Source organism: Ursus maritimus, unplaced genomic scaffold (assembly GCF_017311325.1).
Source record: "Ursus maritimus isolate PB19 unplaced genomic scaffold, ASM1731132v1 scaffold_7, whole genome shotgun sequence".
Taxonomy (NCBI): Eukaryota; Metazoa; Chordata; class Mammalia; order Carnivora; family Ursidae; genus Ursus; species Ursus maritimus.
The window spans coordinates 67,608,951-67,635,069 of record NW_024426885.1 but is presented as its reverse complement, the minus strand read 5'-3'; the positions used below and the strand labels follow the sequence as shown (position 1 = coordinate 67,635,069).

Genomic DNA, 26,119 nt, shown 5'->3' with positions numbered 1-26,119 from the left:
CTGGGTGTCCCAACCCTGCCGGCGGCGAGCTGAATGTAACCAGAGGCTGTCGGGACTCAGCCCTCGCGGAGAGGCGGGGGTCCTGTGGCCAGACCCGGCCTCCCGCACCTCCGCCGCCTGGGCCCTAGTTTCCGGGGACGAAGACCGCGGGCAGGATCGCCAACACTGCCCTACCTCCCCTCCGACGTCCCGCCGCCCGGAGCGGGAGCCTTTGTCCCCCACTCCCTCACCAGCCGTTCGTCGGGTTGCATCCAACACTGGGGCTCCCTTCCTAATTACCAGCAGCTTTGGCGGCTGGTGAGAAGCCCACCTCGCCGGCAGTGGCGAAAGCCGGGCCAGGGCTCGGTTCCGGGAGGATTGTGGTCAGGTGAGGGGGGAGTCCCGGGAGGGGCCGGAGGTGAGCAAGGGCGCCAGGACGGGCGCAGGGGTGGAGTTGGGGCGGCGGCACAAGGGAGGGGCTGGAGGTGAGCCTGGGGACCCGGCAGCGGGCAGGGGTGGGGGCGGGGCGGGAGGTAAGGGGGCGGGGTTGGAGGCGTGCCTTGACGCGGGGGCGAGCACGGGGGCAGGGGGCCTGGGGGCTCATGGGCGGGGCTGGAGGTGAGCCGGGCCGGGGCGGGGGGCGCCAGGGCTGCCGGGCGCGGGGCGGGGGATACAGGGAGGGGGCGGGGCGCCGGGGAGGGGAAGTGGGTGGGGCGCCGCCGGGAAGGGGGCGGGCCGGGAGAGCCTTAGGGCCGGGGCGGCGGCGGCGGCGGGGCAGGCGCGTGGCGCGGGTCCGGCGCGATGAGCGGAGCCGGAGCGGCGCCGGGGGTGGCGGACGCGGTGCGGGGGCTGCGGGTGGAAGGGCTGCCCCCGCTGCCCAAGAGCCTGAGCGGGCTGCTGCACTCGGCGTCGGGCGGCGGCGCGTCGGGGGGCTGGCGGCACCTGGAGCGGCTGTACGCGCAGAAGTCGCGCATCCAGGACGAGCTGAGCCGCGGGGGCGCGAGCGGCGGTGGGGCCCGGGCCGCGGGGCTGCCCGCCAAACCTCCCAACCTGGACGCCGCGCTGGCCCTGCTCCGCAAGGAGATGGTAAGGGGAGCTCCGCGGGCCGGGGCGGGGGGTGTTCCTCCGTCCGGGCTCGCCGTCCCGGGAAAGTTCGCCGGGACCCGCGCTCTGCTCCGGAAGTCCCCGCGCCCACCCGCCCCTTTCTGGCTCTTTTGCCCCAGGCGCCAGCGCCGAGAGAAGGGCACTGTCCTCTCAGCTATTCCCTTTACTAGTCCTCTCTGTCCACGGTGGGACCCTTACCCGGGGGGCTCCCCACTGAAAAGGCAGTTTCCGGAGCCCGGGCGCCCCGAGTCCGGCCCCAGCTGGCTCGGAGACCGGCGGCGGGAGGCGCGGCGTGGGGTTCACTCGTGGCCTCGCGGCGGGCGCGGCTTGGTCACTCCTGTCCGGAGTCAGACAGACCTCCCGGGTCGGGGAAGGGCTTTTACTGCGGCGGCGGGCTTTAGAGCTGTGTGCGATTGTATCTTCCAGCCTTGGAGAGGACAGTTTTTGTCCTGGCAATTGGAACAGCCCTCGCCCCCTCCCCCGCGCCCCAGGCGGCGCGTGCAGAATCCGATTACTGCGGGATGGCTCCGGCCCCAGATGGCTGTGAAGGCGAATGCTCGGCCCATCCCCTCTGCGCGGTGGGGCCGAGCCCCCACGCCCGCTAGAGAAGAATGGAGGGGATGCGCTCCCCGGCTGGGTGAAGCCCGTGTGGGTTCTTCGGGCCGAGTCTGGGAGCCAAACAATGGGGCTTAGTTTTTCTCAGTCCTTGGGAAGCACATTTGAAGTGTGTGGACCGGGACACACGATTTCACATGACGCCAAACACAGGGCAAGGGCAGGGATTTAGGTGGCACAGAGCCTTTCTCCAGCTTTCGTCTCCAGGCTTAGGCCAGGCCAGCAGAGAACTGGAAAACTTCCTGCTTTCTATGCCTTCGCTGGCCCCTGATCACCTACCCCTGGCCACCCGCTCTCTTTTTGCCCCTTCCTTTCTCTCAGTGCCTGTCCTAAGTACAGGTAAAAACTTTATTAAGGAAATCTAATATACGAAATCTGCTCTTTTCCTAAGAATAAATTTGCCGAAAAGCTTATCACAGAAACCCTTTAAATATGGATCTAGTACATTAAGATGTTGTTTAGAAGCATTCAGTTTATGCCTCCTTCTTTTCAGGAGCATATCCATTCTGAAAAGTAAGACAATTAAATCTAGAAAAGCCCCCTAAAATAACATTTTTTAATCAATCAGATATTGTCTTCCCACTCTGTAGCTGGCATTGAAATTGTGATTTTCAATCCTCTCTGAGTAGATTTCCTAAGCTTCTTACAGAATGACTTAAATTCCAAGACAACCGTTTTTATTTATTAATAAACATTGACACCAGCATTGCACAGCTAGCGAGCTGTATTTTAATTCGATAAACCTACATCTGGTATGTTTACAGTCTGAACTTATATGTAGCATAAATATGGGGGTGACATGGGAAGACTCATCCTGGGTTAAGTCCCATACTGGAACAGACAGGAAAACCTCAGGGCCACTCCTTTTGGGAAGCTCTGGTTTATAACATGCTCTGATGGCTTGGGAGTCAATGTGCCATTCCCAAAAGTATTTTTCCAGGTCCCTCCTGGTGCAGCTGAAGAACAGCCACAACCTTATAATTACGCCTTGGACCAGAGCTCTCTCTAAGCCTAACTGTTTAAAGCACAAGGAAAATAAACAGCGGTCTTTGGTCAGTCTGATATTTAGCTGAGAGAAAGATAAGGAAGATATGGCTACAGGCCTTGACAAGTCCTTTCACAGAATGTCACAAGGTCTTTTAAAAGTGGTCTAGGTCTGTTGGCTTTAAGAGATTTACTACCCTGGGGCAGTGGGGTCTGAGTGGTAACCCAAGCTGAGTTCATTCCTGAATTATCTGTGCAATAGTTTGTGTTGATCTATTTAATTGGAAGGCCTGAGGTCAAATCTGTGTCAAGGGACATACTAGCAGTCGTGGCCGAATGTGATGAATCCCTTTTTGAAAAAGTCCTGTGCAATCACAGATTAATGTAATTAATCTTTTTTTTTTTTTTTTTTTTTAAGTCCTGTGCAAGCAGTGGTGGTGTGGGAAGGCCTCTGAAGGCAACAGAATTTTATCAAGGGACAAGGGCAGTGGGAAAGGAGCAGCAAAGCCAGAATAAGGGAATAGCGTCAATGTGATTGCAGGGTGTGTAGAAAGAGCGGGAAGTGTGCTGGGAGAAGGTGAGAGCCTCCAGCAGGGCGGGGGCCAGTGAACAGGAAACAGGAATCCAATGCGAGACGCGTCTCTGATGCAGAAAATGTGGGGAGGTGACTTGAGCGTTTTTATGGAAAGTGTGGCTAAGCAAAACAATTAAAAATCACTCACAGTCTGAGCACCTAGACATAGTCACTGTTAATCGTTAGGGGTATCTCCTGTGTAGGCACAATGTAAATGCTTTCTATGCATAACTTCTCCGTGAGATGGATACTCTATTTTATTTATTTATCTATTTGTTTACTGACACAGGATGTGACATTAGTTTCGGGTGTGCAACGTAGTGACTCAAGTCTGTGTGCTCACTGCGAGTGTATCCACCATCTGTCACCGTACGAGCCTGTTACCATACCATTGACTCACTGTATGCTCTATGCTCTACTTTCCATCCCTGTGACTTACTCATTCCGGAACTGGACGCCTGCACCTCCCATTCCCTTTTGCCCATTTTGCTTATCCTCCCTACCCCCATCTCCTCTGGCAACCATCGGTTTGTTCTCTGTATTTATGGGTCTGTTTCTGCTTTTTGTTTGTTTGTTCATTTGTTTTGCTTTTTAGATTCCACGTGTAAGTGAAATCATATGGTATTTGTCTTTCTGTGTCTGACTTATTGCGCTTAGCACAATACCTTCTAGGTCCATCCTATTTCATATATTTTTTAAAAAATCACTCAGAATTTAACTCCCCTACGATCACATATTCAACCAGTTATGTCCCAAAGCCCTGTTTGGTTTTTTTTAAAGATTTTTTATTTGAGAGAGAGCACAAGCAGGGGGAGCAGGAGAGGGAGAAGCGGGCTCCCCGCTGAGCAGGGTGCTGGACGCAGGACCCTGGGATCAGGACCTAAGCTGAAGACAGACACTCAACTGACTGAGCCACCCAGGCCCTCCCCACCCAAAGCCCTGTTTTAACCATTGCATTACAGTGCCGGCATGTGTATGTACTCACACTAACACAAATGCACACGGATCACATTATACGACCTTATTTGCTTTTTCGGGGGCACATAGTGCAAAGGTTTTCCTAGTCAATACACATTATACTGTGTGCAGTAACTGGTGTGCCATTGTGCAACACGGAATAACCTTGCGAAGCTGTCACTGTGAAGGTGAGGTTCATTGCAGCGATGGGGGAGTCAAGAGGAGTGGCTCCTTTAGGGGAAAGGTGGTTTGCCATTACATCAGTGGAGGAGCATGTCACACATTTAAGAATGAGGAGCTGGAGGCTGGGAAGGAGACTTGGACCTGCTGATACGCAATTGAGGGATGGTGAGGGTGGAACTTGGGGCGGTGGGTATCTGGGCCTTGTGAGGGCACAGGCTTCCGTCCTGTGATTGGTGGCGCTGTGCTCTGCTTGAGAATCGTGGTTTCCACTGCACCCCGCGTTTCAGCACTTCCCACTCTAGGAACCCCTCTTCTGTGAAGCTCGGTCCTGCGGTGGGTCCCCAGCCGCTGCCCCAGTGGGCCCGTTGGGAAAGCCGTGAGAGTCACACAGACAGTGACTGCTCTATAGACCAAAAAGACTCCTTTAAAGCAAGAGGCTGAGTTTGTGTGTGTGTGCATTTTAAACATCAGATGGTATATAAAATCGCGCTCTGCAGATGTCTACGGGGTGCGCGTTAGGTGTCCAGTGCTGCGGAGATACAAGGGTGAATGGGGACTCTCTAGCTGTGGGGAACTTCCACCAGCTGGTAGATGTGGTCATCTTTACAGCAGTGAGGGTGCTGCGGTCCGGACCTCTTCTCAGTTTCCTTGAGTCTCTGTATTAGTAATTGTAACTCAGTCTGAACCAGCTCTTGCAAAAGGAGACTCTTGAAGGGCTGGACGTGTACAGAGACGGACTAGAACCAGGGCTGACGGGGCCCCCGGGAAGTCCGCTGTAGTCTCCTGTCTCCCCCTGCCATTTTATTTTTTTCCTACTGTTTGGACCGTGGCTGCTAACCGGGTCCACACTCAGTTTTGGCCATGCTTCTTAGTTCCAGTTTGTAAACACTGTGGAGGGACGCCTGTGGCCCCAGCTCGAGCTGTCTGGCCAGCCTGGACCAGCTAGTAGTGACTGAGGACCGAGTTTGTGCCTTTTACGGAGTTAGTGTGACCGTGTGGATGGGGTGGGGGTGCTGGGGAATCCCCCAAAGAAAGACCAGTTTGCAGAAATAGAGCATAGGGGGCCGTTGGACAGCCACACTCTTAGATATCTGTCACAGACCTCTTCCTACGGAAAAATACTTTGCCCCGAAGGACCCCACAGTTTGAAAGATTCTCATCTGCTAAGCTGACAAAGTCGCCTTTGCTCAGCAGACCTCAGCTGGCATTTGAAATCCATTCACGTGGCTGAAGGACACCCTTGACTCTCAGCGTCAGCCGGGACCCCTGACACACACCTTCCCTGAGGTTGGTACATAGACCACCTGCCCAGGAGCTCTGTGACTTCAGCTCGTCGAGCTTGGACACCTCAAAGAGTCATGGAAGCACAGACAGAAGACCTTCAGATATGGGGGGCAGCAGGTGTTTGAGGGTGACATCCCTGGCGGTTCTGGGGTTTTGCCTCTCAAATCATCAAGGGCAAGTTCTAGTAGCTTTGATTTGGAACCCCATTTTTTCATGTTTCCTCTTTTTCCCTTAGAACCATCAAGTAATGGGGCACCTGGGTGGCTCAGTGGGTCGAGCGGCCGGCTCTTGAGTTCGGCTCAGGTCATGATCTCAGGGTCATGAGATCAAGCCCCGCATCAGGTCTGCTTGAGATTCTCTTTCTCTGCCCCTCCCCCCTTCTCTCAAATGAATAAATAAAATCGTTTTTAAAAAATGTCAAGTAGTTATTTTGGTCACCAACCCATGCATGAGTGGGAAATCATCCACATGGAACTTTTGAGTTCCTGAGCTGCAATGGTTTAGGGGAAGAATTTAATCTGATTAAATAAAGCTTGATTTCGGAGACCAGCAACACTCCTCTTCCCCGCATTTTCGCTGAGAGAAGAACTAAGCGTCTAATGAGTTTGTGCAGTGAACTGTATTCCAGGAGACGTGCATTAGCTTGAATAGCCCACATCCCAGTGGATTTCAGTTCTTATCCTGTGCGTGAAACCAGTGTCTTAGGGAGGGGATTTTAGTCTTTAAAAGGTTTTATGGTAAAGGTCCAATCCAAGTCAGGCCTATGAAATGCCGTCGGAATAAAAGCGTTAGCTACCAATACAGCATTCTTGATAGAGGTTGATCACGGGAGAGTGGGCATGTCTGATGGCCTTTAACACTGTCTTTTCTGGCTTTGTGCTTTCACTGGTCTTACCACCAGCCCCAGGATCCCCGAGGCTGCTGGTGGGAATGCTGATTCCTGGGCCTCTTCCTACACCGGCAGTATCCGAATCTAGGAGAAAGCAGAGTCCACATTTTTAACAAGCCCTTTCAGAGCTGGGAAGCTCCTGACCCAGGCATCAAGAGCTTGAATTCTGTAATTAGATTACGTGATATAATTTGGGCAAGTACTTCACTATTTTCAGCTATAGATCCCCTATGGGGAAAAAGAGAATTAAATGCCACAAAGGCTCCTTTTGTTTTTGTTTTTAAAGATTTTTATGTATTTGAGAGCGAGAAATAGAACATGCGAGAGAGCACGAGTGGGGGGTGGGCAGAGGGAGAAGCCCCTGCTGAGCAAGGAGCCGGACCGGGACTCAGTCCCAGAACCGTGAGGTCATGACCTGAGCCAAGGGCAGACCCTTAACTGACTGAGCCACCCAGGTGCCCACAAAGGCCCTTTTTGGCTCTAGCAATAGAATTCTTTTCCCCTCCTGCCATTCTGGGTGTTTACAGTGCCTGCAGAAGTTTGCTGTGTCATAAAATTAATGTAGGCACGAGTGCAGGACCTACCTATTGCAGTGTGCTTGGTGTCCCTGGGACACTTCACAGCTGTACCTGGTAGTTGTAAATTCTACAAAGAAAAGGAGGAGCCGTGCAGGTTTGCTATTGGACTCCATTCATCAAAAATTAGGCTGGCTGTAATAGTTCTTAAAGTTTTGAGGCCATAATTACTCTGTAATGGTACTTGTCCCCACCCCAGGATTCACCCAATAAAAACACAACTAGAAAAGTGTGTATATATAAAAGTTCATGTGTTTGAAAGCACACTTGTGTCCTTGGGGTGGGGGTGGGGGCTGTAAGGGCAGGCAGGTGGGGTCCCTGGCCTGGTTTCATTCACTTTTTTTTTTTTTTTAAGGTTTTATTTATTTGAGAGAGAGCAAGCATGAGCCGGGAGAGGGGCGGAGGGACAAGGAGAGTCCCCACTGACCACTGAGCGGGGAGCCCCAAGTGGGACTCCATCCCAAAACCCTGGGATCATGACCTGAGCCAAAGTCCGCGCTTCACTGACCGAGCCCCCCAGGCGCCCCTGGTTTCATTCACTTTTGATGTTACCTCTAAGTGAGGTTATACTTACAGTCCCAAGATTTGAAGATAGAGGATTGAAAGATCTTTTTCATATCACCTTATCTACCACTGTCCGGACCTGTAGAGACTATAAATGAGTATTTTTCCTAATTTACAAGTATCTTGCGAGAAGCAAAACCTCTCCTTTTCCCCCACTTGTGGTGAAAGGCATTCCTCTGTTGCGTGTGAATGGGACAGTGCCCCAGTTGTTGGGATGCCTCTTCACTGCCAGAGGCCCTCCGCCACGCAAGTGCCCGAGCATTTCTGCCTCTCCCAGGGCCAGCAGTGCTGTAGAGAGGCTGTGTGGCCAGTGGAGTTCAGGGAGGGCTCAAAAGGAGGACCGTGGCCCTTGTGCGGTTCCCCGCCACTGAGCCCCGGGTGGAGGCTTTGCAGTTCTGCTTCTTGAATGCCCACCTGAATGCCACAGTGACTTCAGACCTCAGTTTGAAAAGCTAGAGTTTTCACGATCCTGTGTATGAAACCCTACAGACGGGCCACACACTCCACGAACAGGAAACCAGCCGTGAGACTGCCTGGGTCAGATATTTGCCCCCAGTTACCCAGTGTCATTCTCCAGAGCCCTGACCTTCTCTTCAGCTCATTCGTTGCCCACAGGCTCCAGATGTTTCCAAGTGATAAGTAGGCAGGGCGCAGAAAGGTGGTTCTTCTCTTTCCTGTTGCTCCTTCCCTCATGGACACTTAGCCCAGAGATGTACATCGTCCTCCAGGAACTTCGGAGACAGACAAACCCTCAGGCTTCCTTATGGTGCTGCAGAAACTCATTAAGGCGTGTGGCCTGTTCTGTTTTTATGAGTGCGTTCTGCTCACTGGCCTGATTGGCCCTACGAGCAGTGGGCTGGCCTAGTTTTGCAGGTATAGAATCCCATCTACCAGGATTCTGGGAGGAAGCACTGCCCTTGACTGCAGAGGGTTGGGGGAGAAGGGAGAGCCTCTGTCCTTGGACCAGTGCTCCGTAGGGAAGGAGCAGCGTCTGGGGGACACAGGCCTGTTAGAACCTGGAGAGGCTGGCCTGAGGATTTCTGAAATACATGTGGAGATTAGAGACCATGGAAAGAGGCTGTTTGGTGTGTTCTTAGGTTGTCGACTGCACTTAGAGAGAAAATAGCCAAGTTCAACACAGTGAAAGAGAAATGGCAAGGTGTTTTAACAACGCTATGCGAAGGAAAACAATAAGGTATCAAGTTTTATCTAGAACACTAGCAGAGACTGAAAAGCATGATCATTGTAACGGAGAGGGCTGGGGGAAATAGACACCATAAAAACAGAATTTCTTGTACAGTTTTTGTCAGGTCTGCAAAAACACCACCTGATGATATGAGGTTTTCTAGATACTATCCTAGAACTTGGTTTTCTGATTTTAACTTCAAATTTTCTCCCCTAACTGCATCTCCTCTTGCAGAGGGGGAGTTTCAGTTAACTGGATATCATTCAAGGAAATGACAGAACACAAACTAACCTTCAAATGTGTGTTACGTTCCAGTGTGTTGTTAGCAAGTCACGTTTTCCCCTCCGGTCCCACTGATTTCATCATCAGCTGTATCCATGTCCGCACTCATTATCTTGGACAACAAGGTTTTAGGCTTTGATACAAGTCCTTGATGAGTGATGGTCTGCTGTTTGCAGCCCCAGGGCTGGGGAGGGATTGAAAGGAAAGCATCCTTTTCCCTTCTCCGCTTCTCTTGCAATTTCACTGTTATAAATTTATCTTATAGTAATAGTCACACAGTGAATAATACTACTTGTACACAGATGTGTATTTCAGTGATACATAATCATATATATTATATAATAGTGATAGAATACTCTGCAGTCATTGAAAAGAATGTGGTTCAGATGTTCACAGTATGAAAAAATAAGTTACAAAACTATATGTATACATTTGTGTATGTGGTAACTAGCTAAAAAACAGCTTGCATAAGCATAGTGTCTTGAGGGATGTATACTAAAATGCTAAAAGTGGGTATCTTTATTTTTTTAAATATATTTTTAAAGATTTTATTCTAGAGAGAGAGATCGGGGTGGGGTAGGGAGAGGAGCAGAGGGAGAGGAACAAGCAGACTCTTCACCGAGTGTGGAGCCTGACATGGGGCTTGCTCTCAGGACCCTGAGATCATGACCTGAGCTGAAACCAAGAATTAGACACTTAACCAACGGAGCCACCCAGGCCCCCCTAAAAATGGGTATCTTTAAAACAGCAGTTCTTACAGCGTGGTCTGGAGACATTCCCGGGGTCCATCATTATGTGGTGGTCATATTGATACATGTGATATTTTAAAATATTACCTGAGGAAACAGATCAACATTTGGAAGATCTGCGTAATACAGTGAGTTAGTGTTTCCCATTTTTTGTAGACCCAATGCTTGCTGTTACAAAATCACACATGGCTAAAAGATCCATTCGAAGTGCAAGACTAATGGGTCTTAATGTAACAGTATGAAAAGTGCACCGGCCTAGTTTCAGATTCTACACCGCGGCCAGCTAGAGGGTATTGTCAAAAAAGAACACCCCCAGTTTTCTGAAAGGCTATTACATATCCGTGTGAGGCCAGATTTTCTTCATTTACTTCAACCAAACCAACCTGTCACAAAGGATCAAATGCAGGAGATAAACCAGACATTAACAAGATTTACAAAAGGGTAAAAAAAAAAAAAAGACTTACAAAATGGCATTGTTTATAAAATGGCACGTTAGCGTGTAATGGGCATATTAGTTATGTTTAAGTGGATCGATATCAAAGTTTCTCAGTTTTGACTTCTAATAAGGTGAATGTTGACGGATACAACCCACGTCACGAAAGCTCGCAGGGGCCCTCCACAGTGTTTAAGACTATAAGGCGGCCCCAAGACTAAAACATATGAAGATAGCTGCTTTAGACCATGGAATTTGGGAAGGATGGTTTGCATAATTATGAAAAACATTGAAATTTTATTGTGATTAGAATGTTTTGTTTTTATAATGGGAAAATAGTGAAAGAATGAGCAAAGCCATTACTTAAAGAAAATGGTTGATTGCTTTTCTCCAGCTCTGCCTAAAGCAGTGCAAGAGGAAACAGGCTTCGGTGGTACCAGTATTAGTCGGGGTTAGAGAGAAGCAAGCATGTGCGAGGAGACGTTGCAGAATGGGCTCCGTCAGCGTGGATGCCCCCAGCTGTCCGCAGAAGAACACGACGGAAACTGTCTTACCTGGTAGAGCCGCTCAGGGGGGTGCCTGAGCTGCCTAAGCGTTGGGCGTGGCCTAATCTGGGGGTGCAACCATACAGCCCCTGTTCTGTCTCTGAATCACCGTGGCTCTGTAGAGTCTAGTCCTTGGCCTGGTGGGCCTAGAGTATTCACAGGAGCTAAAGCAGACCAAATAGTACGGATTCTTTTCCACCCAGGAGAGGAGAGTGCGGTGCGGAAACCACGTGATGGATTGGAAGCTTGCGTAGTGAGCACAGGATGACCGGCCACCTGGGACCTTTGAGGGCCTTTGGGGGTATTTCAGGAAGGCTTGAGTAGCCAAGTGAATAGCCCCTTCCCTACTGGATCAACACCAAGGGAGTCTTTCTCTTTGGTTTTCTTTTGCAAAACAGTGTGCAGGTCAGCGCCCTCTTTTGTCACATCCTTTATTCAGAAATCAGGTTAGGATCCTTTAGGTCATTGCTTTATTACATGCCGGCCCCGCAGATACGTACTGGACATCTTGATTCGATTTGGGGCATTTCCCAAGTCCTTTCTAAAATTAATTCACAAGCCATCTGTATATGCTTAGTCACTCATTACATTTTAAAAAGATAACTTTGAAGTGTTCTCCTTGTAAGTGAATACATACTCATGGTAGAAAATTCAGAAAAGCCAAAAATAAAAGTCACCTGTGATGTTAGCAGCTGGCCACATACCACAGCAGACACTGTGGCATCTCCTTGCCTGGGTCAGCTGTGCGGACAGGACAGGCTGATGGTCAGGGCGCTGGCTGTCACTGTGCCGCTCCCTGCCCTGACCCCCACCGTACGCCCTCCTTCAAGGGCTTTCATCTTTCAGGATCCCAACTTCCTCGTCATAACAGAGTCAACACCTACCTCACCGAGCAAGGATGAGGATTTCGTATCTGTGTCGAGCCAAGATTTTCCAGTCAGTCCCTAGAAATGAACCTAGGTGTCTGGGTGGCGTAGCCAGTTGGGCATCGGACTCTTGGTTTTGGCTCAGGTGCTGATCTCAATTTTGAGATCAAGCCCTCTGTGGGGTGCCACGCTCAGTGTGAAGTCTGCTTGGGACTGTCTTTCTCCCTCTGCCCCTCCCCCTGCTAAAATAAAGATATAAAATCTTTTAAAAAAAGAAATGAACAGTTAGCTGGTTAAAAGTTATGGGCTATTTTAAGGCTTTCGATAGACCTTGCCAAGCAGTCCTACATCGTGTGCCTACCTAACATGATACTTTATTACTACTAGTTTTTACAATTAAGAGTATCATCCTTGTTGAGAAAAAAATTAAGCTGTACAGAAGGCTGCAAATAGTGATCCTGCTTTCTAGAAGTAAGTTCTGCCAACAGACCTTTCCTCCCCCGGTCAGAAGCTTGCACACATGTGTGCATGTGCATAGAGGGGGAGTTCCTGCTCACGTATGGTTGGTAACCTGAGCTTTTGTGCCAGGCACGTGGGTCACTTCTCTACCCAGCTGCTCATCCCTTGAAATGACCGCCTAGTTTTTATTGTATGACTATACCCTGGTACTTTAAACCATGTTCCTACCACCTTATGTTCCAAGGTACACTTTCATACAACAAACTTTTTCTGCATCTGCCCCCCCGCTCTCATGCTACGTTCCTGATTCTGTAGTTTCACTTGGGATCCATACATCACTCCCACCCAGTGTGAGGTGGGGTATTTATCAACTTCAGTTGAGGAAGGCAGCGGTGGGGAGAGAGACGGTCTGGTGTGGGGGTGGGCGTCATTTCAGAGCAGACCCCAGTGTGATTTCCTGACCTAACCCATCCCCACACACCTCGCACTGCTTCTTCCCAGCTCAGCCCACAGACTCGCCTGGGGCCCCGGAACAAGGCGCAAATGAGACCGTTTCTTTTGATATATGTTTCTGTTTTCTACTCATTGCTGTATTTGAGAAGAAGTTGGCTTTTGTTTATGTCCCTTAAATGTACTAGTGAATTACACCAACTCATTTTTAGTTTCATACATAAAGACTATTTTTTGTAAATACAACCTATTTCTTAAAAATATCTTAAAGTTTTTCTTGATGCTTTGTTTTGACCCGACAAAAGTTTCCTTTTAAAAAGTTCCTTTCATCTTCTAAGCCTCGTATCCGAATGGTCCTGTGTCTGTTGTAATTTTTTGAAAGTTTGGAAGAACTCTGTCCTCCACAGCACCCTTCAAAGAAAGTCAGAAATGTAATGACCCCAAACCCAGCTGGAGCCACCTGTCTGAGGTGTATTCAGTGGCCAGTCCGTTGTGTTTTTGAGACAATTTCGAGGATGATTCAGGGTTGTTTGGCCCCATTGTTAGAGATGCTGTGGATTGGTGAGCCCCCTGTGCTGCATGCAGCAGGAGGGGTGCAGGCGAGCTCTGTGCATGGGAGAGAGAAGGGAATGATCAGGAAGTGAAGCAGGAAGCCGGGACAGAGAGAGGAAGGAATGGCATCAGCAGTTGAAAGCGGTGGAAACTGGTTGATTGTTCTTAATTGTCTTGAAGGTCTAGAATAAGGGCTACAAATTACAGGGTCTTAGAATTCTGTATTTTTCTTCAAGTATCTGAATTTTTAAAATCTGCTTTCAAAAAAGAGCTGTATTTTCTGATTGCAGCTGTGAATTAGATCAGCCATCCTGCAGGGACATGTGGGAACACATGAACACATCACTACGATGACAGGCTTCCCTTGTTTGTAGAATGGGGACAGTGGTGAGGGTTAGTGGGCTTGCAGACGGCGTTCCCTGCTCCCCCACTCCTTTTTTCTTTAAGGACGTGTTCCCATTTGTGGGTGATTTAATCACGTCCTGAATCAATTCTGCAATGTAATTCCATGGCGTGGTGCCTCTCTCCCCTTCCCACGTTCGCAGACCCTTGGGTCTTCAGGGTTAAGAGACTGATTTCTGGGCCTGTCGTGAGTCTCTCTCCCAGCTGCAGACAGTGTGAGTCTAGAAAGAACACCCAGGGAGCAAACTTGGGTTTGGGTCTTCTGTCAAGCAGAAGGTGAGGCTTTTTTTGTTGATGCGGCAATAACCACATGGTCTTGGGCTTTCTTCGGGGCACGTTGGCGTGCTCTGGGCACAAAGGGCTGCCTCTTCCAGCCCTGCCACCTCTGCAGCTCCCTGTGGGGTGTAGCAAGGGGCCTGCTGGTCCCCACACGACCCCACTGCCGGGCTGCTGTTGCAGCCAGATGTCCTTTGGAGGGCGTCTCTACCGAGAGTTGTTTTCACAGAGTTGGCCAGTATCTGAGTGTCCACATGGCAAGGCTCTGTGCTGGGTGCTGGGTGCTGGGGATCCCAGAGGAAGAAGGGGCCACTGCGTGTGGGCTCGTCCTGCATTCGATTCTTCAAATCGAGCCATGTGCTTGCCAGCAGTGAAAGGTAGAGGGTAATAGTGCAGGCAGAGGAGGTGGGGGAGTGAGCAGCACCCATGGCTGAACCAGTCAAAGTCCCAAGAGGGGAGGAGAAGCTGGTGTTGGGCAGGGCGAGCAAGCAGGCTTTGACCGACACAGTGGGGACAGGTCCGGGACAGTCTGGGGGAAGGGGCCTTCGGCCCACTGAGGCATGAGGTGCGGGTAGGGAAGAGGAGAGTCAGACCGGATCATGGAATGCTGCCTAGGGATTTGCAGTTTGCGTCTAGAAAATTTCAGCACAGGTGTTGAACAACCACAGTGAAGGGAGAGGTGTCCAGGCTGGGAGTTGGCTTTGCTCGTGGCTCCTTACCTCCTGCCCTCCTCACTAATTTGGAGGATTGCTGGGAAGTCAGAGGAGCTTTGGTCTAGTGCCTGCAGAAGGCCCTGAGAAGCTGAATGTGCGGAGGCATGTGCCTGCACGTGTGTGTGCTTCGGTCCCTGTTCAATTAGCCTAAGCCCTTGGCATTGCTCGGCCGTGTGATAGGTGTGCGTGGGACCGAGCTGTCTTCCTAGGCGGGTCAGCCCTCCGTTTCTAGGCCAGCGTTCCACCTGAAGACAGGGCAGCTTTGTGAGTCATCGGTTGCTGCAATGCAGAGAGCTCCCCAGGACACAATGCGGCTCGAAGCCTGGAGGACCTTGGACATGGCAGCTGAAGAGGAAAGCCTGGGACCGCAGGGCTTTGCATAGTGCACGTTCAGGGGAAGTCCGCTCCTGAGAACCTGGCAGGGGTTCTAGAGCCGTGGAGCCCAGGCTCCTGCTGTCACCTACGCCTGCCCAGAGCATGAGAGTCAGACCCGGTCCAGGAGCATGTTGCTCCCTCCCCCTTCTGCTGTGTCCCCATTCTTCATTTCCACGGTGGGAAATGGGCTTGGGCTAGCCCAACCCTACTGGCGTCAGAGTGACTCAGTAGAAATAGCTCCAGGACACCAGATAAATCTTTCTATTAATTTTTTTTTAAATCCCAGCGTAGTTAACAACCCGCGTTGTATGAGTCTATGACTTTTTAAGCAAACACTAGTGTGGCTCTGGGAGGGTGTGGCTCTCTTTATTAAAGTTCACATTCCTTGTATTAAATCCTAGATCAGATAGGTAGGCGTGACTTTGCCAAGACAGAATCTTGCAGTCCTCGTTACCGAGTTCAGATCTGGACACTGGAGGAGCCGTGGGAGACAGGAGCGAGTCCAGGGAGACGGACCCGGTGGTTCAAATGGGCCAGAAGGTCATCACGAAGAGTTGATAGACCTGAAGCTACTGGCTGGAGAAGACAGTTTTTTCCAGGGGGTAGACATGGTGGAATGAAAATTACCGTCAAATAGTTAGAAGGCAGCTAAGAGAGAGATGAGATTTGTGTGTACGTGGAATGTAGCGTCAAGGGCCCTAGAACCTACCGGCTGGGAGATTTTGACTTTGAGTGGAGAAGCATTATGTGCTTGGAAATGAGTGAACTGATGTGGAAGGGTTTTAGGGTTTGAAGGTGAGACATTTAAGGTCCTTTCCTATCTGAAAGTCTACAGTGTCCACCCTGGCCCTCAAGAAGCAGGTTTGCTGGTTAATTTTCATCTGGCTTGACTGCCCTGGCAGCCTTCTACCGAAGGTGGTCGGGTGGTTCTTGCTTGGTGTTCACGATTGAGTTGGGCTAGGATGAACATGGCGCCATGGGGGCCACTGCTGTTTCCAGGGACCCTGCTGCCTGGTAGGTCCCACACCTGCCATTCCTTTCCAGGTTGAGATTCTGAGGCTGGCAGAGTGGAGAGAATCATGAACATAATCACCACAGTAGCAGCTGTTACTCTTTTCGGGAGTTGAACAGGATGTCCAGGGTCTCACAGCTAGCGCGTGGCAGAGCCAGCATGTGAACCCAAACAGGCAGGCTCTGCAGCGGGAACCCATGATTCCATGCTCTTCTGCCTGCTGGCCTGGAAGTCAGTGCTCACAGGAGAATACATATAAGTGACCCAGGAAAGACAGGGATTTGTGTCGAGAACACTGGTTTCTTCACTGGAACTGGTTGTCAGCATCGTCTGGGTGGTTTTTCCAACACGGATGTCAGGAACCCACTCTTCTGTCTGACAACACACGCACACAAGCCATCAGGGCAAGGAGTGATGCTGTCTGACCCATCTGCGGCAAGCCTGGGCGTCTCTTGGTTTGTCCATGGCTTGACCTATTCAAGGTGTACTTTCGAGAATAGGATGCCTTTGAGCCGGTCTGCCCTCTCAGACCTGTATCCTGAAGTCTTCCCTGAATGTCGTGGCAACATACGCAAACTCGGTGGGACTTGGTTCTGTTTTTATGGTCTGTTCAGGCGTAGTAGAGAGAGAGCCACTGTCTGCTTGGCCATTTAGCGTGGTTGAAGGCTGTGAAGAGTAACTTGGCATTTAACACCTGTCATGAGGTGAGTGCTGCTTTCTGGACCCCAGCTTCCCTTGTGTGCGAGTCTCATGTGGCAGATCTCACTGCTGGGCAATTATGAAGACTGTAGATCTTCTCTTTCTCTGTGTTTTCTGCATGCGTGTTCCCACGCGTTAGCCCTTAAGTTGCTACACAGTAGCATTCGATTACTGTTTATGAAAATGGATGGATAGCTCCTTGAATCCTCCCAGTAGCCCCATAAGAGAAATATTATTCTCTTTTGTCATCAGCCAAGGTACAGAGATGATACAAGACTTGCTCAAGGGCCAAGAAGCAGAAGGCAGGTCTCCTAGCCTCCAGTTCAGAGTTTCTGCCCTTGGCACGGGGAGGGGGTGCCCCACAGAGGGGCTCAGCAGCCCTGTCACCAGGGGCTCCACACCTGCCAAACCAGAAGCCTTGCGGTTCACAAGATGCCTAGGTGATTCTCGTGCATGTGAAAGTGTCAGGTGCGCTAGTCTAGGCTGCATTTCCAAGCAGGTTAACCCTTCTCTCTTTGGGATTGATGGAAACCATGCGTTTCCCTGTGCTGACTTTGCTCTTTCCCTTGGGACGGGGACGGGCTATGGGAAGAGGGGAACTTGAAGATAAACAAATATGTGATTTTCCAATATTCTTTGTTCTGTCGTTACTGGTGAAAGTAGTTTCCGGGAGACTTTGTGGCGTCCCCCAAGTCTTACTGGACTTACTCAGTCGCTTGCTCTGGGACGTGACCCCCCAGGGATCTTAGGGTACGACTGACCTTGTCTGGAGGAGAAGGAGTCAGAACACCACTCTTGGGAGCCTGGAGGCCGAGCTGGTTAGAGGGTGGGTGCTCCAGGGGTGGTGTGTGTGACACTGACCGGTGAGCTGCTGTCACTGGCAAGGGGACTCTTGTCCCCGGGAGTTGAGAATGATTGCGGTATCAGAGAAGGCACATGTGGGTCCTCTCTGAATCTGATCACAGCAAGAGGAAATGACACACTTGGATCTTGGCGTCCAAAGTGAAACCAGCTGGGGCCACCAGAAGTTGAAGTGCTGTTCCTTCCCAGGGCGTGCCTGAGTGCCAGGGTAAATTTCGCAGGCTGGGGCCCGCCATCCCGCAGGTGTGATCCTTCCCTGCCACTCTGAGTCATGTCTGAGGTGTGGGCATCCCACAATTAAGGTTTTCTCAAAATTGGAAATCCAAAGCATTCAAGGGATGCTCCGAGTTGTTCACTGTATGGAAAGAATGTGCTGGCATGAGCAGATCGCTGGCTGAGTGTTCAACTAAAATTAAACTCAAGTGCTGACTTCTTGTTTTTACCTCCCCACCCCTTCCCTCAAGGTTGGCCTCCGACAGCTGGACATGTCCTTGCTCTGCCAACTCTACAGCCTCTATGAGTCCATTCAGGAATATAAGGGAGCGTGCCAGGCCGCGTCCAGCCCGGACTGCACTTACGCTCTGGAGAATGGCTTCTTCGATGAGGAGGAGGAATATTTCCAGGAGCACAGCGCCCTCCACGATGGGAGGGAACGGGGCCCCCCGAGGGACCTGTCGCTGCCTGTCTCCTCACTGTCCAGTAGCGACTGGATTCTGGAGTCCATCTAGAAAGGGATCTCAGCAGAGAAGGAGCCACTGCTGCTGCCGGACACGCTGTCAGCCTCAGCTTCTCCTCTCAAAGAAAGCACCTGTGCTCCTCCATCGTGGGCTGTCCTCAGGCGCCAGCGGCCAGTGCTGCCAGTTTAATTGGGAGGACACGTGGCAGCCTGTTGCGATGGCTGGAGTTTCTGGTTAGGTGGCCTCGAGGTGCTCAGTGACCTGCTTGGCACCACGGTACCAGTGCGCTCGTGCCCACTAGTCCTGTCCATGCTGGGAATCTAACAGGAGGATCCTGGGGGACGACCATCCCGGGCATTTCACACAGACGACTTGCACTAGTCTTGCAGGTGGTAGACGATTTGCTACTCTCTCTCATAGGAATTGCCTCCAGGTTGCACTGTAGGAGAACTAACATTTTGCGGCCCCCCTCCCTTAATACATCCGGCAGCCTTCCTTGCTTTCGTTTTGTGGGCGTTCAAGGCTCTTGGTTGGGTTTTCTTTGTAAGCTGCATTACTAACTGTCCCGGTGACTCAGTGAAAGCTTTGTACCAAAAAAGTGAACATTTCAGGCCACACCAATCAACTGCATTCCCTTCACCTGTCAAAATTTGTATCCTTCTTTGTCTCTCCGATGGAGGAGGGAGGAAGAGAACACGGACATGTGTTACGTTGGCAAAAAGAAACGGGGGCGAGCTCCTGGTTTGTGTCATTCGCTGTAAGATGGCATACATTTTTTGTCCTGGAAGATTCTAAATGTAAACTAGCATATTAGAAAGCAGTCCTGCCTCTTCCACTCGAAACAATGATCACCTTAAGCCTTAATATATTTATTAAAATCTTTGATGAACGCTTTACACTTTGTAGGTTAAAAATGAGGATAAAATGCTAACCTCTCTGACTGTAGTTGTGTATTATTTTGGTCTGAACTCAGAATCATCCATTTTCATGACTTGAATGCTTTGGGTCCACTCAACTACGGAAAGAAAACAATAGTTTGTTTTCTTGCCATTCAGGGTTTGAAAGCAGCTCTATTCCTCTATTGACTTATTCTTGGAATTGTTTTATCCACAGGAGACCCCCATTCACAGTTAGGTCTGGTGCTGTTGTATCTTTGACTACTTCAGACCCCCCGTTCTTCTTCTCTCTTTGGATGTGATAATTGCTCATTCACAACCCTTCAGGGGCAGAGAGAGGAAGTCAAAGTCATCCTCACGGACCAGTATGTTGACAGCCTGTTGCGTACGTGACCGTACATGACCGTGCGTTCCTGCTGTTTTCCTGTGTTGAAAGTAATAGTTGAATGAGAGATCGTAGTAAGTTGCCTTCAGTATGTGGCCCAGCTGTTCGGGGGGACGAGAACAGTAAAAGTGATAGGACCAGGGGAAGTCTGGTCATCTTCCGGAAACTTCGACAATGAAAGGTTAACAACGATTGAACCTTGGGTCCACTGTGCTCAGCCCTGACCACATTAGAATCACTTGCAGGGGGCAGGGAGGGGAGTGGAGCTTTTAGAAGAATTTTGAGCCTGGCTCAAGAGCCCCCATCTTCGTTCTGATTTAATTAGTAAGGGGTGACACCTACGTCTCTGCATGGTTCCAGAAGTGCCGCAGGTGATTCTAACGCAGATCCATTTGCCGTCTAGTGTTCAGACTGGCCCGTGCAGCAGGCATCATGGGACACACAGGAGAGCTGCAGGCCACCTGGACCTAGCGATTCAGTCCCTGCGTGTTCACAGGACGGCCGGTGATTCTTTCACAGGAAGTTCAGGAGGCGCTGCTCCTGTCAGCCCGGAGGATTTCAGCATCTCTGGGAGGGAAGCTTGCAGGGCTGGCTCGGGTTCAAGGGGGCCCCTGAGTTTAGAACGCACGGCTTCCCTGGGTCTGCTGCCTCTGGGTTCTTCTGAAACGGCAACCATAGGTTCATAGGGCCTTTGAGTTTGGGGCGCTCATCTCGTTGCAAGATAGGCTCTCAGAGCTAGAAGTGGAATGAATCAGGGCAAGCAAGGGGCCTCCTCTTTGCTGTGGGGAGGGGCTGACACATTCCTCAGCCCGATGGTGAAGCGGCATATATACAAAAGTCACCGCAGTTCGTAACACGCCGTTTGAAATACATACACATTGCCCCAAACTTTCTCTGACTCCAGATACAGCGTAGCGTTGTAAATACAGCTTGGCGAGGAGTACTGACATTTCCCAAACCATAAGATGTTTGCTAATACACTGTCATAACAGAGGTTTGGCAGAGATTAGAAAATAAATTCACTGGTGTCCTTTACTGCTTCCTGGCGTACATCGTTAGCTCCAGTTTGGCGTGGGACCGTTTTGCTGCTCAGTGGCCAACAGAGGGCCGGGTAGGCTGTAAGGCAGGCAGACGTTTCCCGAAGCAGTGAGGTACTGTGTAAGGCAATATACGGAGCACTGGAGAAACCACCTTTAGCCCCGACGGCATTTGTGCCGTGAGCCCAGAGTTGCTGATAATTTAAACCTTGTGTTTCACAAATGACGCAGCTCCTCTCACACCCCGAGTGGATTTCAGGGTCAGTTAACCAACCTGACTCCTGGCTTCCATTTTTCTGTAACCTGGGGTGACGCCACTCATTCCACTGGCATTTATTTAGCGCTGGTCTGGGTCACGTCGAGTCAGACACTGAGAACACAAGCTGCAGAACGTGAAGAAACTCTGGCAGATGCCGCTTCCACAAATAGCCCAACATGTGAGGTTAAGAGTTGCGATCAGGGTAACGCCAGGGCCGCCGAGGCCTGGGAGACTCAACAAACACTGGGGTCGTTGGCACAGGTGACGTCTGAGCTGGTTTTGAAGAGTGAATATATTTTTTGTGTTTTAAAATTTATTTCAGAGTGAGTGTGCATGGGGGGAGGGGCAATGGCAGAGGGACAGACAGAATCTCCAGCAGACTCCCCACTGAGCTCGGAGCCCTACTCAGGGCTCGATCTCATGGCCCTGAGATGGTGACCTGAGCTGAAATCCAGAGCCAGCCAGTTAACCGACTGAACCAACCAGGTGCCCCTGAAGGGTCAATAAGTTCTTCAGAAAGGGGGCGCCTGGGTAGCGCAGTCGTTAAGCGTCTGCCTTCGGCTCAGGGCGTGATCCCGGCGTTCTGGGTTCAAGTCCCACATTGGGCTCCTCGGCTGGGAGCCTGCTTCTTCCTCTCCCTCTCCCCTGCTGTGTTCCCTCTCTCGCTGGCTGTCTCTCTGTCACCTAAATAAATAAAATATTTAAAAAAAAAAAATTCAGAAAGAAGAGTGAGCAGGCAGACGGAAGGGCATAAGGCCTCCAAAAACGTACGTATAACAACGTGTGCTTTCATAAAACATTTCCATTTCTAGAATTAAACATACAAGTCAAGTGATTTGCCTAAGGTCATGGCTAAACGACAGAGCTGGGGTTCTGAGATGCAGTTTGTGCTGCATTTACGCTTTGGGCCCACGCAGGGGTTGGGACAGCGTGAAATCTGAGATCGTCCACTGTGGCCTCAGTCTCACGTTGCAGCCCATTCGCCTCCCTCGATGGGTCGAGCAGCGCGTTCTACTGGGTCTTGCTCTGACTTCTACATGCATGGCCATGATCAGGGACATACGCCAAGCGTATGGGAGACCGAAAGGCTCTCTGGCCACCAACATCAGGCAAGGTGGCAGTTCAGTTTCATCTTTCTGTCTGGAGAAAACTTACCGATTGTAGAAGCCTGAAAATGTCTAGTCTGCTTGTCTTCGTGAAAAGCTTATCCTTTGAGTTCGGAGAGATGCGTCTTGAGCCCATTCTCTATGGAGGTGGTAGAGCTTATGTTACAAAGATGGCACCTGGAGGTTCCACCTGAAGGACAGCTGACACCTGCTGGGTCATGGCTTCTGGGGGCGAAAATGCTGTGGGAGCATGTGGGCCTCCGACCACTGAGTGAGGGTGGGCTCTGGAAGTGTTAGCAGCCTGCCTGATGCCTTTGTGCTGGCCAACTGTGATAAGAATGCATTACCTTTCCACCCGACTTCTCTGGCTACCGATCAGCTGAGGACAGGTCCCTAGATACCCAGTTTCCTGTCTGGTTCTCCTGACTCCCTGAAGAATGTGCACAAATGGAGTATCTAGAGAACATTGAGCAAAACCTTTATTAAATATGCTAACTGAGCAAGGTTAGCAAAATGAAAGCGTGAAGCAAGTCAGTAAGGACGCGTTATGGGCCTAGAGAGCCGATGCCAGAGAGGAGAGGACAGGGGCAAATGCCATCTGGAGAATTATGCATTGCCAACCTCGAGCAGAAGCTCAGAGACCTCCCTACCTGCTTCCCGTTCTGTTTCTAAGATGGGGAATCTCCAAAGTCCTACAGGAGCACAGAAGCCATTGTTATTGGGAAGGCCGGTTTGGGTGGGAGGAGCACTTGCGTTAGAAATCGTTGTGGTCAAAGCCACAGTCACCCCACTGCTGAGAGCACCCAGTTCCCTTCAGATGGTGCAGGTCTGTTCTGAGACGAGGGAAGAGAGCACCTTATCTTCCATTCTGTGTCTTTCTCCTGTCCTCGGATCTTATTAGATCCCAGAGTGGGGCTCCAGGAGAAAAGATGAAAGAGGAGACCATTAAGATGGCCTCCAAGACATTGTGTTAGAAACAAGAAGGCACCTTTGAAATCCTAGGGATTTCACAAGGGTGGGAAAACAACGGGGAGTTGGGGTACAAGGGCAAACTGGTGACCCCGCCCATTTGTCTGGGCTGTCCCTCTGCATCGAACCCCGGGAATCTAGATGGAGATGAATTTGGAGATTGAGGATGGGGCTCACTCACCAGACTGAACGAGCAGTGTGTTCCTGGCACGCCAAGGCCAGCAACACGCCCCACCAGGCGTTGGTTCTCTGTGTGACTGACCCCCACTTGCCCTGCTGGCAGAAACACCAGGGAAGTCAGGTTCAACTCAGTCCCCCTGTGGTCATAGGCCATGTGACTGACTCCTCTCAACAAGCTTCTATCAGACACACCATAGATGACTCTCTCATTGATGAATAAACCTCTCCAGGCTCCGCCACTCCTACCAAAGCATTTCTGTTGTGCTGGGACCTCAAATTGGAAGGAGCCTGACAGAAGACCTGGAAGTTGAATTTATCTCCCCCTGCTGTCGAAGAAAGAAGGGGCTTCCACTCCATGGGGCCGGAGACATACCCTAGAACAGACGTGTGCCTGGTCATACGCTTATTTGTCTTAAATGGATCAATAGGACTTCTGTACCACCTCTGTCCCAAAAACTACTTAAGGTTGCTTAATGAAAATTCGCACAACATAATAAAATGCAATTTAAAAAAAAGTGGGTTTAGAAATCAGCACAAAGGGAATACAAGGGCAGGACAGAGAAGAGGAAGCCGGGTGTAAAATCAGCACAAGAACCACCTGCTGTGAGAAATGCAAGCCCTCCAATTGCTAGCGGAATACAAACAGGCCGACTCCGACCTTGCGCCCAAATTAAAGCCATGGGTACGGTGAATGCTCAGCCCTGGAGCAGGTGTTTACCTCGGTGTTTCCCTGCCAAGTGTGTCCAGGCAAGGTGACCTCTGGAAAATATGGGGATGAGTCAGGAGAGCACTCTTTAAATGTTTGCAAGGGACTCCTGAGAGGTACATGGGTCCACGCCCAGCTAATGCAGGGGTCTCCTCCGTAACACGGATCTGGTCACGGGGCTTCTGCGGTAACGCTCCAAAACCAGGAAGCTGGGTTGCAAGATGCCTTTCAGAGAGTTTCTTGTGGAGCTCTGACTTCTGCCTTCCCTTGGATGAAGTTGCAGATAAAGGATTTTGCCTCACAGGAGAGTTCTGTTCACATCTGTGTGTGTGTGTGTGTGTGTGTGTGCGCCCGCGCGTGTGCACCCACATGTGTTGCGTGCAGGCGGCTGCTCTCTGCCAGATGATTTTGTGGTAGGCTGAAAACTGGCCCCCTAAAAACATCTTGCCCAAAGATATCCTCTCTGGAACTCGTAAACGTTACTTAATTTTGAAAAGGCCTTTTATAAAAGATGTGATTAAGTTAAGGGTCTTGAGATCACCAGGTTATCCTTGACTATCCGAGTGGGGCCTAAATGCCATCGCAAGTGTCCTTATAAGAGAGAAGCAGAAGGAGATTTGACACATGGAGGAGGAGGTGGTGTGGAGCTGGAGGAGAGATTGGAGAGATGTGGCCACAAGCCTTGGGATGGCAGCAGCCCCCAAAGCTGGAAGAGGCAAGGAATGCCTTCCCCCCTAGAGCCTCTGGAGGGAGCATGGCCCTGCCAACACCTTGGTTTGGACCCAGGGAAACTGGTTCTGGACTTTGCGCCTCTAGATTTGTGGGAGAATAAATATGCTGTTTTAAGCCATCTAGCTTAATTTGTCATAGCAGCGCAGGGACCTACCACGAATTTCTGGGCACGGTTACGTTCTTCCCCGCCTTTGCTATTTATCTGTGTCATGCCGGGACATCATCATTCAATCTGCTGGCTGGACACACTGCTAACCCTTCCAGCAGATTCAGATACATTTCCTGATGGGCTCTTAGAGGCAATTTAGTTGACGGGCATCTTCTAGGGTTAGTATAAGGATAAAATGACTTATTAATTATAAAACCCTTAAAAGAGTGCCTGGCTCAAAGTAAATATATAGATACATTATATATATACATATATAATAAGTCCTATGTAAGTCATATATAGTGCCCGGCTCAAGGTATATATAAATATTTGTCAAATGGGAATAAATAAATAGAATCCTGTTTTGGGTCCTGGGGCTCTGGCTTTTGTAGTGCTTTTCCTCTGTTGACTCTTCGGGAGCCAGAGAACATTTTAAATTTAGTCTTAGGTTAATAACATTTCCTCTGAGAATGTGTTCCCAATTTTATAATGAAAGCTTATGGCTAGATGTGTTAGATACCAGAAAGAGACAACCCAAGCTTTAAGGCTCACGGCTGTTCCACTGAGAAATGGCTACAGTGAAATGCTCATTTCTTTCTATAGCTTCTTCCCTTGGAGACAAGGACTAACATTGAAACCCAGTCCTGTTCATGTGAGTTCTGTATTTAAAAAAAAACAACAAACCTCTCTCGTTCTCTACTCCAAACGGTGTTTGAAGAACAGTAAATTATGCTTTTCTCAACAAGGGAGGGTGGGTAGACCCAGGGCCCAGAGTGGTAGATGGGGGTGGAGACCAACACAGATCCAACCTCCCCCCCCCCCCCCCCCCCCCCCCCCATCCTGTTAGACTAGGAGTAGAGGCCACGGTTTTAATCCCAATCCTGTCACTATCTGCTTGTGTGACCTTAAGTAAATCCCTTTACCAATCTAAGCCTCAGTTTCTTCATGTAAGACTGACTTAAAAAATATCTTTAACTTTTCTAAATGATGCCTTTTTGTCTTGTAAATATCTTTAAAAAAAAGGTTTTATGGCTCTTACATACACCGTGCTGTTTTGTCCCAATTTAGTTCAAAGGGCTTCAAACACTGACAAATCTTTTGACAAAAGACCACTTGTCTATTTTCCATGTGCCTTATTGGTCTATATTGTGCTCTCATAAACTGGGCACTTTCTCTCCTCTGGTTCTGGGCTGCATTGAAAACTCCAGGGCCAGCAGTGGGCTCTGTCAGAGTAGCACTGTGTGACCATCATGGATCAGAGTGTATGAGGCAGGTTTTCTGCGATTGCCTGAATGCATATGCTTTTCAATGAAAGTGGGGATATCTAAAAGTGATTTTTTAAAAAGATTTATGTATTTATTGGGGGGGGCGGAGAGAGAATCTCAGACTCCCCACTGAGCACGGAGCCCCACTCGGGGCTCCATCCTGCAACCTGAGCCAAAGCCAAGAGTCTGAC

General features: G+C 50.1%; 1 protein-coding gene across 1 annotated transcript; it reads left to right on the top strand.

Annotated features, from left to right (window-relative positions):
- Positions 1 to 756: 756 nt before the first annotated feature.
- On the top strand, positions 757 to 19,182 carry FAM89A (family with sequence similarity 89 member A). The gene is made up of 2 exons (XM_040624148.1): positions 757 to 1,065; positions 18,033 to 19,182. Exons 1-2 carry the CDS (start codon positions 781 to 783, stop codon positions 18,294 to 18,296), a joined length of 549 nt encoding a protein of 182 aa, XP_040480082.1. The 5' UTR covers positions 757 to 780; the 3' UTR covers positions 18,297 to 19,182.
- Positions 19,183 to 26,119: the final 6,937 nt, after the last annotated feature.

Excerpts from the sequence above, each read along its gene's own strand:
- FAM89A (XM_040624148.1), top strand. The coding sequence starts at position 781 with ATGAGCGGAGCCGGAGCGGCGCCGGGGGTGGCGGACGCGGTGCGGGGG. Across the intron at positions 1,066-18,032 it reads CCCTGCTCCGCAAGGAGATG|GTTGGCCTCCGACAGCTGGA; the intron begins GTAAGGGGAGCT and ends CCTTCCCTCAAG.